A 16445-nucleotide genomic window follows, 5' to 3' on the forward strand; every position below is an offset into this window, starting at 1 on the left:
CCACCCCCACCATGAGCTTATAATAGACATAACGTGTAACATACGGGTCACTGGGGCTTTTTTCTCATTGCAGATCATATGTCGGGGCAGGAACCCACAGGAGAGGACACGGGTTTAGCCGGCCCATAGATTACCTGGCTCAAATCGTACTTCTCTGCGGGGTGGTACAGATCAAACCCTGGGCTGCCGTTGGAGGTCGGTATTTTTCTTTGCGGTAATGACTGATTCCGTGGCGGGAGGTTGGCACATTTTTCAGAGCCGATGGGTGTTGTGGAGAGAGGTCTGTTGCTGGGGGTGGGCGCCCGGCTCATCTGCGGCTTGTTCATGGCGGCGTTACTTTCCTTGCGCTGGTATTCTATAGGTGATTGTAGAGCTGCACACGGTACAGAGAGGAGAGCGCCGTCACGTCACATGATCACCAGAAATATCACAATTACATGAACTAGAAACGTCAGCGGTGGCCAGGAGATGACGGGAGCGGTAATGGCGGACAGAGGGGTATCCTGGTCTTAGAGACTCTGTCACCAGTTTATATATTCCATCTCCAGACTGATCTAATCGGCGATGCTGAGAACTACAGGGGGACTTGTTTTATAAAACATTTATTTGCAGTTCTGAGCATTTTTCTAAATATAATAATGTGGCTCTAATAGCCAAAGAGGAGGTGACTTTCTTTTCACTCTGGGCGGAGTAATGTTTTCTGTATAACGCTGTCCAATCCGCATACAGCTTCTCCCCTGTCCAATCCGCATACAGCTTCTCCCCTGTCCAATCCGCATACAGCTTCTCCCCTGTCCAATCCGCATACAGCTTCTCCCCTGTCCAATCAGCATACAGCTTCTCCCCTGTCCAATCAGCATACAGCTTCTCCCCTGTCCAATCCGCATACAGCTTCTCCCCTGTCCAATCAGCATACAGCTTCTCCCCTGTCCAATCCGCATACAGCTTCTCCCCTGTCCAATCCGCATACAGCGTCTCCCCTGTCCAATCCGCATACAGCGTCTCCCCTGTCCAATCAGCATACAGCTTCTCCCCTGTCCAATCAGCATACAGCTTCTCCCCTGTCCAATCAGCATACAGCTTCTCCCCTGTCCAATCAGCATACAGCTTCTCCCCTGTCCAATCAGCATACAGCTTCTCCCCTGTCCAATCCGCATACAGCTTCTCCCCTGTCCAATCCGCATACAGCTTCTCCCCTGTCCAATCCGCATACAGCTTCTCCCCTGTCCAATCCGCATACAGCTTCTCCCCTGTCCAATCCGCATACAGCTTCTCCCCTGTCCAATCAGCATACAGCGTCTCCCCTGTCCAATCCGCATACAGCTTCTCCCCTGTCCAATCAGCATACAGCGTCTCCCCTGTCCAATCCGCATACAGCTTCTCCCCTGTCCAATCCGCATACAGCTTCTCCCCTGTCCAATCCGCATACAGCTTCTCCCCTGTCCAATCCGCATACAGCTTCTCCCCTGTCCAATCAGCATACAGCTTCTCCCCTGTCCAATCAGCATACAGCTTCTCCCCTGTCCAATCAGCATACAGCTTCTCCCCTGTCCAATCCGCATACAGCTTCTCCCCTGTCCAATCAGCATACAGCTTCTCCCCTGTCCAATCAGCATACAGCTTCTCCCCTGTCCAATCAGCATACAGCTTCTCCCCTGTCGAATCCGCATACAGCTTCTCACCTGTCCAATCAGCATACAGCTTCTCCCCTGTCCAATCAGCATACAGCTTCTCCCCTGTCCAATCAGCATACAGCTTCTCCCCCTTCCTTGCCCAGTAACACAGCGTGATCATATAGTATACAGCTTCCATTCCTGACCGTTTTTAACTGGTGATATCTCCGGTTGTGTCGCTGCGATCCCGGTGTCATAGATTAGAGTCTCCTCTGTCATCTGCCACCAGCACCGCTGTTCTAGGTGGTCACAGCCGGAGATATATCTATATGGAGCGATCCCCCTTCCCTCCAGCCTCAGTCTCTCACACTGTGTGAAGCAGCTTCATGCTGATAGGTCAGAGGCTGTGAGGAGGCTCCGCCTCCGGAGAATCGCTGCTGTCACCTCCCACTTGTCTAGTAGAGCCTCATTTACATATTTAGAAAAAAGCTCAGACCTTTTAAAATAATAACCGTTTTGGGACACAATTTTCACTATTATTATCAGTGTGACGGCGCCGATCAGATTATCCCGGAGATCGGACATTACTAAACTAGTGACGGGGCCTTGAAGTATTTTCAGGTTTCATTCTATAATAAAAAGTTCCCCAACTTTCCAGCCCTGCGGGGGATTCATTAACATTTCTACGCCTGTATTTTAGTAAAGAAAAGTTGCAATTTGCAGTAAAAGACTTTCGTGCCGCTGACCGGACTTCTATAAAAAAGTGGGCGGAGCTTAGAGGAAGGGGCGGCACCCGCAGCCGGACAAATTTACTGTAATGCCAGAAAGTGCCATCAATTATAGCGCAAATCTCTGCCAGCTCGTCGCTTGTGTATATCTCCCTTTCAGGCGCACGGCCGGACGGAGATAAGGAGCGTTTACCCACATTAGATGCCGCTCACTCCAGAGGGATTTATATTAAGTCTTAATAAATACCTTTGTGTTTTGATTCCTCACCAAGTTCAAGATATCAGCTTGTTGTCAGTGAATGAGAACCAAAAAGCTGAAAAAGGTGCAGGGCTTGTTACGACTCTTCAACTGTGTCAGCTTGACATTATCAGGACAGGTTTTTTTTTTTTACAATACATGTTTATATTCACTGACAACAATCAAGGATCTTGAAAATGGTGAGGAATTGAAACACATAGTCGATATGAAATTTGAGGAACTTTTCATGTTACAATAATGAAGCTTTATTTAAATAAAACCAGAAAACTAATTTAAATTTGGTTGCCACGCTTAAGTGTCTAAAAAAAGTTTTCTGACAACACATCCTGACCTAATACTTCTCACAGCTGAGGATTTGTTACAATGTATCAGTGTAGACAATACTCTGTGAGCTAAACACAGCTTCAGCACAAATCTCTCTCATGTCCTGACTTCACTGATACATTGTTACAACCACTCAGCTGTGGGAGATTATTTTTGAATTCATTGACAGCAAGCAGAGATTTTTAAAATGGAGACGAATTGAAATGTAAAGTAGCCTAAATTTTCATTATTCAAAGCTTTATTTAAAAAACCTGGACCGGCCATTACCACTATGGCACCATCGTACAGGGGAGTGACAATATACAGCGATTACAGGCGACACTCAGCTCCACGCACACGTCACGCGCTCAGTAATACGTTAGTATGAAGAGGAAGAGAACGACTTACTGGGAGGAGGGGACGGCGCGGCCATTGAAGGAAGAAAAGCGCAAGAGTTAACAAGACGGTGACAAGACGAGAGGAGAAGCAGCAAATAACACATTAATGACAAGCACAAGGTCAGAAAACAGATTAACCCTTCACCGCACTTCCCTAATGACACATCACAACCTCAGGCCGCCATTACAGCGGTTATCACTCAGCTTTTCCAGACTCCTGATCAGCCCATCTGGTAACCTCTGCATCCGTACTGCATAAATTGGCTGATCTGCCATTCAGAAGTCTGGGAAAGTGGAGTGACGACTCCTGTGAGAGCTGTAATTGTAAGCGGTCACCCAGCTTTTCCAGAATCAGATAAATCTCAAAATGTTCTCTAACCAGACCCCGAGGTTCAGTATCAGAAAGTCCAGATTACAGCGCAACTCCACATCACATATTACACCAGATATTAGAGTGAGATGCACAGCAATAAACTGGAAGATCCTACTGTGTACTATGACGACACATGAGCCAGTCGGAGCGGACAGTGTCAATCATTAGCCCCTCCCATCTGTATCAATCACTAGCCCCTCCATATAAGTGGCAATCTCTAGCCCCTCCCATAAGTGGCAAGCACTAGCCCCGCCCATCTGTGGCAAGAACTAGCCCCACCCATCTGTGGCAAGCACTAGCCCCACCCATCTGTGGCAAGCACTAGCCCCACCCATCTGTGGCAAGCACTAGCCCCACCCATATGTGCCAAGCACTAGCCCCGCCCATCTGTTGCAAGAACTAGCCCCGCCCATCTGGGGCAAGCACTAGCCACGCCCATCTGTGGCAAACACTAGCCCCGCACATCTCAAATGGTTCCAGGAGCTTCACTCTTTGAACAGTCCAGTGACTGCGTTCTATGGAAGCGCTGGGATGCTGGGGATCCAATACAGGCCCCATCACTGGGTCATAAGGGGTTAAGTCATCTGCATTTATAATAATGAAAAACATTAATTTGGAGAAAAAAGTGCAAAACATAAAAACAGAATATAACGGAGATAAAAACCTAGAAAGACGATACCTCAGATGTGACCGTCCTGCCATATAACCAGAACCCCGGATCATTCTACAGTCCTCAGACAGTCCATCCCACTATCCTATAATACAGTCCATCCCACTATCCTATAATACGGTCCATCCCACTATCCTATAATACGGTCCATCCCACTATCCCATAATACAGTCCATCCCACTATCCCATAATACAGTCCATCCCACTATCCTATAATACAGTCCATCCCACTATCCTATAATACGGTCCATCCCACTATCCTATAATACAGTCCATCCCACTATCCTATAATACAGTCCATCCCATTATCCTATAATACACTCCATCCCATTATCCTATAATACAGTCCATCCCACTATCCTATAATACACTCCATCCCACTATCCTATAATACAGTCCATCCCACTATCCTATAATACAGTCCATCCCACTATCCTATAATACACTCCATCCCATTATCCCATAATACGGTCCATCCCACTATCCCATAATACAGTCCATCCCACTATCCCATAATACGGTCCATCCCACTATCCTATAATACAGTCCATCCCATTATCCTATAATACACTCCATCCCATTATCCTATAATACAGTCCATCCCACTATCCTATAATACAGTCCATCCCACTATCCTATAATACAGTCCATCCCACTATCCTATAATACAGTCCATCCCACTATCCTATAATACAGTCCATCCCACTATCCTATAATACGGTCCATCCCACTATCCCATAATACACTCCATCCCACTATCCTATAATACAGTCCATCCCACTATCCTATAATACACTCCATCCCACTATCCCATAATACAGTCCATCCCACTATCCCATAATACAGTCCATCCCACTATCCCATAATACAGTCCATCCCACTATCCTATAATACAGCCCATCCCACTATCCTATAATACAGTCCATCCCACTATCCTATAATACAGTCCATCCCACTATCCTATAATACAGTCCATCCCACTATCCTATAATACAGTCCATCCCATTATCCTATAATACAGTCCATCCCACTATCCTATAATACACTCCATCCCACTATCCTATAATACAGTCCATCCCACTATCCTATAATACAGTCCATCCCACTATCCTATAATACAGTCCATCCCACTATCCTATAATACAGTCCATCCCATTATCCTATAATACACTCCATCCCATTATCCTATAATACAGTCCATCCCACTATCCTATAATACACTCCATCCCACTATCCTATAATACAGTCCATCCCATTATCCCATAATACGGTCCATCCCACTATCCCATAATACAGTCCATCCCACTATCCTATAATACAGTCCATCCCATTATCCTATAATACACTCCATCCCATTATCCTATAATACAGTCCATCCCACTATCCTATAATACAGTCCATCCCACTATCCTATAATACAGTCCATCCCACTATCCTATAATACAGTCCATCCCACTATCCTATAATACAGTCCATCCCACTATCCTATAATACGGTCCATCCCACTATCCCATAATACACTCCATCCCACTATCCTATAATACAGTCCATCCCACTATCCTATAATACACTCCATCCCACTATCCTATAATACAGTTCATCCCACTATCCTATAATACAGTCCATCCCACTATCCTATAACACGGTCCATCCCACTATCCTATAATACAGTCCATCCCACTATCCTATAATACAGCCCATCCCACTATCCTATAATACAGTCCATCCCACTATCCTATAATACAGTCCATCCCACTATCCTATAATACAGTCCATCCCACTATCCTATAATACAGTCCATCCCACTATCCTATAATACACTCCATCCCATTATCCTATAATACACTCCATCCCATTATCCTATAATACAGTCCATCCCACTATCCTATAATACAGTCCATCCCACTATCCTATAATACAGTCCATCCCACTATCCTATAATACAGTCCATCCCACTATCCTATAATACACTCCATCCCATTATCCTATAATACGGTCCATCCCACTATCCTATAATACAGCCCATCCCATTATCATATAATACGGTCCATCCCACTATCCTATAATACACTCCATCCCACTATCCTATAATACAGTCCATCCCATTATCATATAATACGGTCCATCCCACTATCCTATAATACACTCCATCCCACTATCCTATAATACACTCCATCCCATTATCCTATAATACGGTCCATCCCACTATCCTATAATACAGTCCATCCCACTATCCTATAATACGGTCCATCCCACTATCCTATAATACGGTCCATCCCACTATCCTATAATACACTCCATCCCATTATCATATAACACAGTCCATCCCACTATCCTATAACACAGTCCATCCCACTATCCTATAATACAGTCCATCCCACTATCCCATAATACAGTCCATCCCACTATCCTATAATACAGTCCATCCCACTATCCTATAAGACAGTCCATCCCATTATCCTATAATACACTCCATCCCATTATCATATAATACACTCCATCCCATTATCATATAACACAGTCCATCCCACTATCCTATAACACAGTCCATCCCACTATCCTATAATACAGTCCATCCCACTATCCCATAATACAGTCCATCCCACTATCCTATAATACAGTCCATCCCACTATCCTATAAGACAGTCCATCCCACTATCCTATAATACGGTCCATCCCACTATCCTATAATACAGTCCATCCCACTATCCTATAATACGGTCCATCCCACTATCCTATAATACGGTCCATCCCACTATCTTATAATACAGTCCATCCCACTATCCTATAATACAGTCCATCCCACTATCCTATAATACGGTCCATCCCACTATCCTACAATACAGTCCATCCCATTATCTTATAATACAGTCCATCCCACTATCCTATAATACACTCCATCCCACTATCCTATAATACGGTCCATCCCACTATCCTATAACACGGTCCATCCCACTATCCTATAACACAGTCCATCCCACTATCCTATAATACGGTCCATCCCACTATCCTATAACACAGTCCATCCCACTATCCTATAACACAGTCCATCCCACTATCCTATAACACAGTCCATCCCACTATCCTATAATACAGTCCATCCCACTATCCCATAATACAGTCCATCCCACTATCCTATAATACAGTCCATCCCACTATCCTATAAGACAGTCCATCCCACTATCCTATAATACGGTCCATCCCACTATCCTATAATACAGTCCATCCCACTATCCTATAATACGGTCCATCCCACTATCCTATAATACGGTCCATCCCACTATCCTACAATACAGTCCATCCCATTATCTTATAATACACTCCATCCCACTATCCTATAATACAGTCCATCCCACTATCCTATAATACGGTCCATCCCACTATCCTACAATACAGTCCATCCCATTATCTTATAATACAGTCCATCCCACTATCCTATAATACACTCCATCCCACTATCCTATAATACGGTCCATCCCACTATCCTATAACACGGTCCATCCCACTATCCTATAACACAGTCCATCCCACTATCCTATAATACGGTCCATCCCACTATCCTATAACACAGTCCATCCCACTATCCTATAACACAGTCCATCCCACTATCCTATAATACAGTCCATCCCACTATCCTATAATACAGTCCATCCCACTATCCTATAATACAGTCCATCCCACTATCCTATAATACAGTCCATCCCACTATCCTATAATACAGTCCATCCCACTATCCTATAATACAGTCCATCCCACTATCCTATAATACAGTCCATCCCACTATCCTATAATACAGTCCATCCCACTATCCTATAATACACTCCATCCCACTATCCTATAATACAGTCCATCCCACTATCCTATAATACGGTCCATCCCACTATCCTACAATACAGTCCATCCCATTATCTTATAATACAGTCCATCCCACTATCCTATAATACACTCCATCCCACTATCCTATAATACGGTCCATCCCACTATCCTATAACACGGTCCATCCCACTATCCTATAACACAGTCCATCCCACTATCCTATAATACGGTCCATCCCACTATCCTATAACACAGTCCATCCCACTATCCTATAACACAGTCCATCCCACTATCCTATAATACAGTCCATCCCACTATCCTATAATACAGTCCATCCCACTATCCTATAATACAGTCCATCCCACTATCCTATAATACAGTCCATCCCACTATCCTATAATACAGTCCATCCCACTATCCTATAATACAGTCCATCCCACTATCCTATAATACACTCCATCCCACTATCCTATAATACAGTCCATCCCATTATCCTATAATACAGTCCATCCCACTATCCCATAATACAGTCCATCCCACTATCCTATAACACAGTCCATCCCACTATCCTATAATACAGTCCATCCCACTATCCTATAATACAGTCCATCCCATTATCCTATAATACAGTCCATCCCACTATCCTATAATACAGTCCATCCCACTATCCTATAATACACTCCATCCCACTATCCTATAATACGGTCCATCCCACTATCCTATAATACACTCCATCCCACTATCCTATAATACAGTCCATCCCACTATCCTATAATACACTCCATCCCACTATCCTATAATACGGTCCATCCCACTATCCTATAATACACTCCATCCCACTATCCTATAATACAGTCCATCCCACTATCCTATAATACGGTCCATCCCACTATCCTATAATACAGTCCATCCCACTATCCTATAATACAGTCCATCCCATTATCTTATAATACAGTCCATCCCACTATCCTATAATACGGTCCATCCCACTATCCTATAATACAGTCCATCCCACTATCCTATAATACAGTCCATCCCACTATCCTATAACACGGTCCATCCCACTATCCTATAATACAGTCCATCCCACTATCCTATAACACAGTCCATCCCACTATCCTATAATACAGTCCATCCCACTATCCTATAACACGGTCCATCTCATTATCCTATAATACGGTCCATCCCACTATCCTATAATACAGTCCATCCCACTATCCTATAATACGGTCCATCCCATTATCCTATAATACAGTCCATCCCACTATCCTATAATACGGTCCATCCCACTATCCTATAATACAGTCCATCCCACTATCCTATAATACAGTCCATCCCACTATCCTATAACACGGTCCATCTCATTATCCTATAATACAGTCCATCCCACTATCCTATAACACGGTCCATCTCATTATCCTATAATACGGTCCATCCCACTATCCTATAATACAGTCCATCCCACTATCCTATAACACGGTCCATCTCATTATCCTATAATACGGTCCATCCCACTATCCTATAATACAGTCCATCCCACTATCCTATAACACAGTCCATCCCACTATCCTATAATACAGTCCATCCCACTATCCTATAATACTGTCCATCCCACTATCCTATAACACGGTCCATCCCACTATCCTATAATACACTCCATCCCACTATCCTATAATACGGTCCATCCCACTATCCTATAATACACTCCATCCCACTATCCTATAATACACTCCATCCCATTATCCTATAATACTGTCCATCCCACTATCCTATAATACGGTCCATCCCACTATCCTATAATACACTCCATCCCACTATCCTATAATACAGTCCATCCCACTATCCTATAATACACTCCATCCCATTATCCTATAACACAGTCCATCCCACTATCCTATAATACGGTCCATCCCACTATCCTATAATACACTCCATCCCATTATCATATAATACACTCCATCCCACTATCATATAATACAGTCCATCCCATTATCCTATAACACAGTCCATCCCATTATCCTATAATACTGTCCATCCCACTATCCTATAATACACTCCATCCCACTATCCTATAATACAGTCCATCCCACTATCCTATAATACACTCCATCCCATTATCCTATAACACAGTCCATCCCACTATCCTATAATACGGTCCATCCCACTATCCTATAATACACTCCATCCCATTATCATATAATACACTCCATCCCACTATCATATAATACAGTCCATCCCATTATCCTATAATACAGTCCATCCCACTATCCTATAATACACTCCATCCCATTATCCTATAATACAGTCCATCCCACTATCCTATAATACAGCCCATCCCACTATCCTATAATACAGTCCATCCCACTATCCTATAATACAGTCCATCCCACTATCATATAATACAGTCCATCCCATTATCCTATAACACAGTCCATCCCATTATCCTATAATACGGTCCATCCCACTATCCTATAATACACTCCATCCCACTATCCTATAATACGGTCCATCCCACTATCCTATAATACACTCCATCCCACTATCCTATAATACAGTCCATCCCACTATCCTATAATACACTCCATCCCATTATCCTATAACACGGTCCATCCCACTATCCTATAATACGGTCCATCCCACTATCCTATAATACACTCCATCCCATTATCATATAATACACTCCATCCCACTATCATATAATACAGTCCATCCCATTATCCTATAATACAGTCCATCCCACTATCCTATAATACACTCCATCCCATTATCCTATAACACGGTCCATCCCACTATCCTATAATACGGTCCATCCCACTATCCTATAATACACTCCATCCCATTATCATATAATACACTCCATCCCACTATCATATAATACAGTCCATCCCATTATCCTATAACACAGTCCATCCCACTATCCTATAATACAGTCCATCCCACTATCCTATAATACGGTCCATCCCACTATCCTATAATACACTCCATCCCATTATCATATAATACACTCCATCCCACTATCATATAATACAGTCCATCCCACTATCCTATAATACAGTCCATCCCACTATCCTATAATACAGTCCATCCCACTATCCTATAACACAGTCCATCCCACTATCCTATAATACACTCCATCCCATTATCCTATAATACAGCCCATCCCACTATCCTATAATACAGTCCATCCCACTATCCTATAATACACTCCATCCCACTATCCTATAATACAGTCCATCCCACTATCCTATAATACAGTCCATCCCACTATCCTATAATACAGTCCATCCCACTATCCTATAATACGGTCCATCCCACTATCCTATAATACGGTCCATCCCACTATCCTATAATACACTCCATCCCACTATCCTATAATACACTCCATCCCACTATCCTATAATACACTCCATCCCACTATCCTATAATACGGTCCATCCCACTATCCTATAATACGGTCCATCCCACTATCCTATAATACACTCCATCCCACTATCCCATAATACGGTCCATCCCACTATCCTATAATACAGTCCATCCCACTATCCTATAATACAGTCCATCCCACTATCCTATAATACGGTCCATCCCACTATCCTATAATACGGTCCATCCCACTATCCTATAATACAGTCCATCCCACTATCCTATAATACAGTCCATCCCATTATCCTATAACACAGTCCATCCCATTATCCTATAATACAGTCCATCCCACTATCCTATAATACAGTCCATCCCATTATCCTATAACACAGTCCATCCCATTATCCTATAATACAGTCCATCCCACTATCCTATAATACACTCCATCCCACTATCCTATAATACAGTCCATCCCATTATCCTATAACACAGTCCATCCCACTATCCTATAATACAGTCCATCCCACTATCCTATAATACAGTCCATCCCATTATCCTATAATACAGTCCATCCCCTTGTTCGGCAGTCCGCCCTCTTATTTTGTAGTCCGCCATCGTACGTCTGTGACCCCGCCCATTCCCTTCCCTTCCCTGCGTCTCGCTCACCGTTGAGGAAATCTCTCTGGGTCTCCAGCACTTGGCTGACGTCTTGCACCCAGGCCTGCTTGATTTCGGCATTGGCGGCCTGGAGAATGACCCGTTCGGAGGTCTCCCTGCTCATCAGAGCGAATTTACAGGGATCGTTGTCAATGTTTTCTTCCAAGATAAGATAATTCATCTGTAAGAGGAGAAACGTTGTCACCCGGCGGCAGAGAGAGCGCATGAGGCGCAGCAGAGACGGGGAGGCAGGAGGGGCGCGCAGCAGAGACGGGGAGGCAGGAGGGGCGCGCAGCAGAGACGGGGAGGCAGGAGGGGCACGCAGCAGAGACGGGGAGGCAGGAGGGGCGCGCAGCAGAGACGGGGAGGCACGAGGGGCGCGCAGCAGAGACGGGGAGGCACGAGGAGCGCGCAGCAGAGGCGGGGAGGCACGAGGGGCGCGCAGCAGAGGCGGGGAGGCACGAGGGGCGCGCAGCAGAGGCGGGGAGGCACGAGGGGCGGGGAGGCACGAGGGGCGCGCAGCAGAGGCGGGGAGGCACGAGGGGCGCGCAGCAGAGACGGGGAGGCACGAGGGGCGCGCAGCAGAGACGGGGAGGCACGAGGGGCGCGCAGCAGAGACGGGGAGGCACGAGGGGCGCGCAGCAGAGGCGGGGAGGCACGAGGGGCGCGCAGCAGAGGCGGGGAGGCACGAGGGGCGGGGAGGCACGAGGGGCGCGCAGCAGAGGCGGGGAGGCAGGAGGGGCGCGCAGCAGAGACGGGGAGGCACGAGGGGCGCGCAGCAGAGGCGGGGAGGCACGAGGGGCGCGCAGCAGAGGCGGGGAGGCACGAGGGGCGCGCAGCAGAGGCGGGGAGGCACGAGGGGCGCGCAGCAGAGGCGGGGAGGCACGAGGGGCGCGCAGCAGAGGCGGGGAGGCACGAGGGGCGCGCAGCAGAGGCGGGGAGGCACGAGGGGCGCAGCAGCAGAGGCGGGGAGGCACGAGGGGAGCGCAGCAGAGGCGGGGAGGCACGAGGGGCGCGCAGCAGAGGCGGGGAGGCACGAGGGGCGCGCAGCAGAGGCGGGGAGGCACGAGGGGCGCGCAGCAGAGGCGGGGAGGCACGAGGGGCGCGCAGCAGAGGCGGGGAGGCACGAGGGGCGCAGCAGCAGAGGCGGGGAGGCACGAGGGGAGCGCAGCAGAGGCGGGGAGGCACGAGGGGCGCAGCAGCAGAGGCGGGGAGGCACGAGGGGCGCGCAACAGAGACAGAAAGGCATGAGGGGTGCGATGCAGTCAATGATTCTCAGCCACGCAGAATCATGGAGCGGTCGTCAAATAAGTTCCAGGAGGAGGGTACAACGCCAGCCCCCAGAACGACACACAGCTCCACTGGACTGGGGAGGAGCTCTCGGCACTCTGGGGAGGAGCTCTCGGCACTCTGGGGAGGAGCTCTCGGCACTCTGGGGAGGAGCTCTCGGCACTCTGGGGAGGAGCTCTCGGCACTCTGGGGAGGAGCTCTCGGCACTCTGGGGAGGAGCTCTCGGCACTCTGGGGAGGAGCTCTCGGCACTCTGGGGAGGAGCTCTCGGCACTCTGGGGAGGAGCTCTCGGCACTCTGGGGAGGAGCTCTCGGCACTCTGGGGAGGAGCTCTCGGCACTCTGGGGAGGAGCTCTCGGCACTCTGGGGAGGAGCTCTCGGCACGCTGGCGCTCTATGTCTCACCTTGATGCCTCTTTTAAACATGTATCCCGGGATGGAGGAACCTTTCCGCAGAAGTTCGCTGAAGATGACGATCTGCTCGAATAGGAAAACTCTTCTCTCCTTAGGTCGAGACTGGAGGCCCGATTCCTGCTCAATGACGTAGAACGTGTCCTGCTGGAGGAGCTTTCCCTGGGCAGTCAGCTTACCCTGGAGACGAGGCGTACAATATATATAATATAATATGTAGAGATGCAGGAACCACACACAGCCGGATGATATTCCGGGGGACACAGTTCATTGGTAATAGAAGGTGGGGGTCTTATTACAGCTGCTCAGGGCTTGGGGGACATCACCGCCGATGCTGTCATGTAATACCTGCAGCCACCAGCAGGGGGGGCCCTCGGCTTTAACAAACATGAACTAGATATTGGCAACAGTTTTGGAAATGAAAGAAGAAAAATCAACAACATGAACAATCTGTCGCTTCAGGATCCTGCGCTGTTCACACCTCCCACTAACGAGAATCTGCGGATAATCCCGGAGAGTTTATAGGAGCGGAATAACATGACACAACACGTGCGCACCCCGCCTGACTAACCGGATACAGGACCGGAGCACGTCGCCCGCTGCTGCCACCCCGACCAGCTGCTTCTAGGACGGTTCTAACCAGACGACTAATGGTTAATCAGGCCGCTGAGATGACCCCTCCTCCGATGACAGCGCTGACCTCTCCGTGTATGAGCGAGCATGACATCAGAGATTACTGGAGCGGGGTCATGTAGGGGAGGAGGGGGCCCTAATATTTATACCCCCGTCTTCTAGGCATCGGTTCTGTAGTGATAACAGTTTATCCGTCTCACCTCGAATCCCTGAAGCCTCCCCAGGTTCATCATGTCGTTGCAGCGTTTCGGTACAAGGCACATTAAATCCACCGCTTTCTGTGTCAGAAGGAGAAAAACAATGGAGAGAAAATCAGAATCATCAGCCATGAATATTCAGTGATCTCCTATACGGGTAACGCTGAGCGGCAACCAATAACCATGATCACACCACCAATAGGGACTTTCACCCAGCTTTACCCAGACCCTGATTGGCATATACATCTACATTGCTACGTAGTTACATTTCGTTCTCTCTGTCTGTGTCAGTCCTCACTGCATTTCTTTCATTCTATTCATGAACCAGGACACTCAAGATGATCACAGCTTTAGTCGCCCTCCCAGATGAGGTCGGACAAAATGCCAATATCCCCCATAACAATGCTGCGACCGTGGCCGGAATGTACGGGGAAGGGGCAGAGTCCTGGAATGGGCAAAGGGGGACCCCTAAGGAATTGCACAATTCAATTTTCACCAGGTTTCTTTTACAGGACTCCAAAAATGGACTCATCTACTTATTTCTTTACGGCTGACATCACAAGAGCGGACTGCAGTGATGGGTCATGACATTTCCCGCGGGACGCAGAGCAGTAACTCTCAGCTGCCGATGCGCCAGTTACTGAGCGGCTGCCAATGTCGGCCATGATTTCTTCCCCCCTCCTCCTCCTCCAAGACAATGTGACCAACCTCGATCTCGGAGCACTCCAGGCCGGCCTTCTGGCTGTACTTCAGAAAGTCCTGAAACAAAAAGACAAGAAGAAGATGAGTGCAGCCGCCCAGCGCCGACATCAAGAAGAAGATGAGTGCAGCGCCGCCCAGCGCCGATATCAAGAAGAAGAGGAGTGCAGCGCCGCCCAGCGCCGATATCAAGAAGAAGAGGAGTGCAGCGCCGCCCAGCGCCGATATCAAGAAGAAGAGGAGTGCAGCGCCGCCCAACGCCGACATCAAGAAGCCCCCGCTCCGCCCAGCGCCGACATCAAGAAGCCCCCGCGCCGCCCAGCGCCGACATCAAGAAGAAAATGAGTGCAGCGCCGCCCAGCGCCGACATCAAGAAGAAGATGAGTGCAGCGCCGCCCAGCGCCGACATCAAGAAGAAGATGAGTGCAGCGCCGCCCAGCGCCGATATCAAGAAGAAGAGGAGTGCAGCGCCGCCCAGCGCCGATATCAAGAAGAAGAGGAGTGCAGCGCCGCCCAGCGCCGATATCAAGAAGAAGAGGAGTGCAGCGCCGCCCAACGCCGACATCAAGAAGCCCCCGCTCCGCCCAGCGCCGACATCAAGAAGCCCCCGCGCCGCCCAGCACCGACATCAAGAAGAAGAGGAGTGCAACGCCGACATCAAGAAGAAGAGGAGTGCAGTGCCGCTCAACGCCGACATCAAGAAGCCCCCGCGCCGCCCAGAACCGACATCAAGAAGAAAAGGAGTGCAGCGCAGCCCAGCGCCGACATCAAGAAGATAAGTGCAGCGCCGCCGAGCACCGACATCAAGAAGAGGAGTGCAGCGCCGCCCAACGCCGACATCAAGAAGCCCCCGCGCCGCCCAGAACCGACATCAAGAAGAAAAGGAGTGCAGCGCCGCCCAACGCCGACATCAAGAAGCCCCCGCTCCGCCCAGCGCCGACATCAAGAAGCCCCCGCGCCGCCCGCCGCCCACATCAAGAAGATGAGTGCAGCGCCGCCCAGCGCCGACATCAAGAAGATGAGTGCAGCGCCGCCCA

The 16445-nt window shown here is 48.1% G+C and overlaps 1 protein-coding gene across 6 annotated transcripts in view; it reads right to left on the minus strand.

Moving 5' to 3' along the window:
* The window catches only part of KALRN (kalirin RhoGEF kinase), a 263889-nt gene that overhangs the window by 60173 nt on the left and 187271 nt on the right, over positions 1-16445 (minus strand). For 5 of the 6 annotated variants that reach the window (XM_075829015.1, XM_075829013.1, XM_075829019.1 and 2 more), the window contains 5 exons: positions 15418-15468; positions 14713-14790; positions 13874-14059; positions 12190-12361; positions 135-373 (listed from right to left, as the gene is read on the minus strand). In XM_075829015.1, coding sequence (XP_075685130.1) covers positions 135-373; positions 12190-12361; positions 13874-14059; positions 14713-14790; positions 15418-15468 — 726 coding nt within the window. The remainder of the gene's footprint in view (positions 1-134; positions 374-12189; positions 12362-13873; positions 14060-14712; positions 14791-15417; positions 15469-16445) is intronic. The other variant, XM_075829014.1, reaches the window with a different exon arrangement.

The sequence above is a fragment of the Rhinoderma darwinii genome, chromosome 6 (genome assembly GCF_050947455.1).
Source record: "Rhinoderma darwinii isolate aRhiDar2 chromosome 6, aRhiDar2.hap1, whole genome shotgun sequence".
Taxonomy (NCBI): Eukaryota; Metazoa; Chordata; class Amphibia; order Anura; family Rhinodermatidae; genus Rhinoderma; species Rhinoderma darwinii.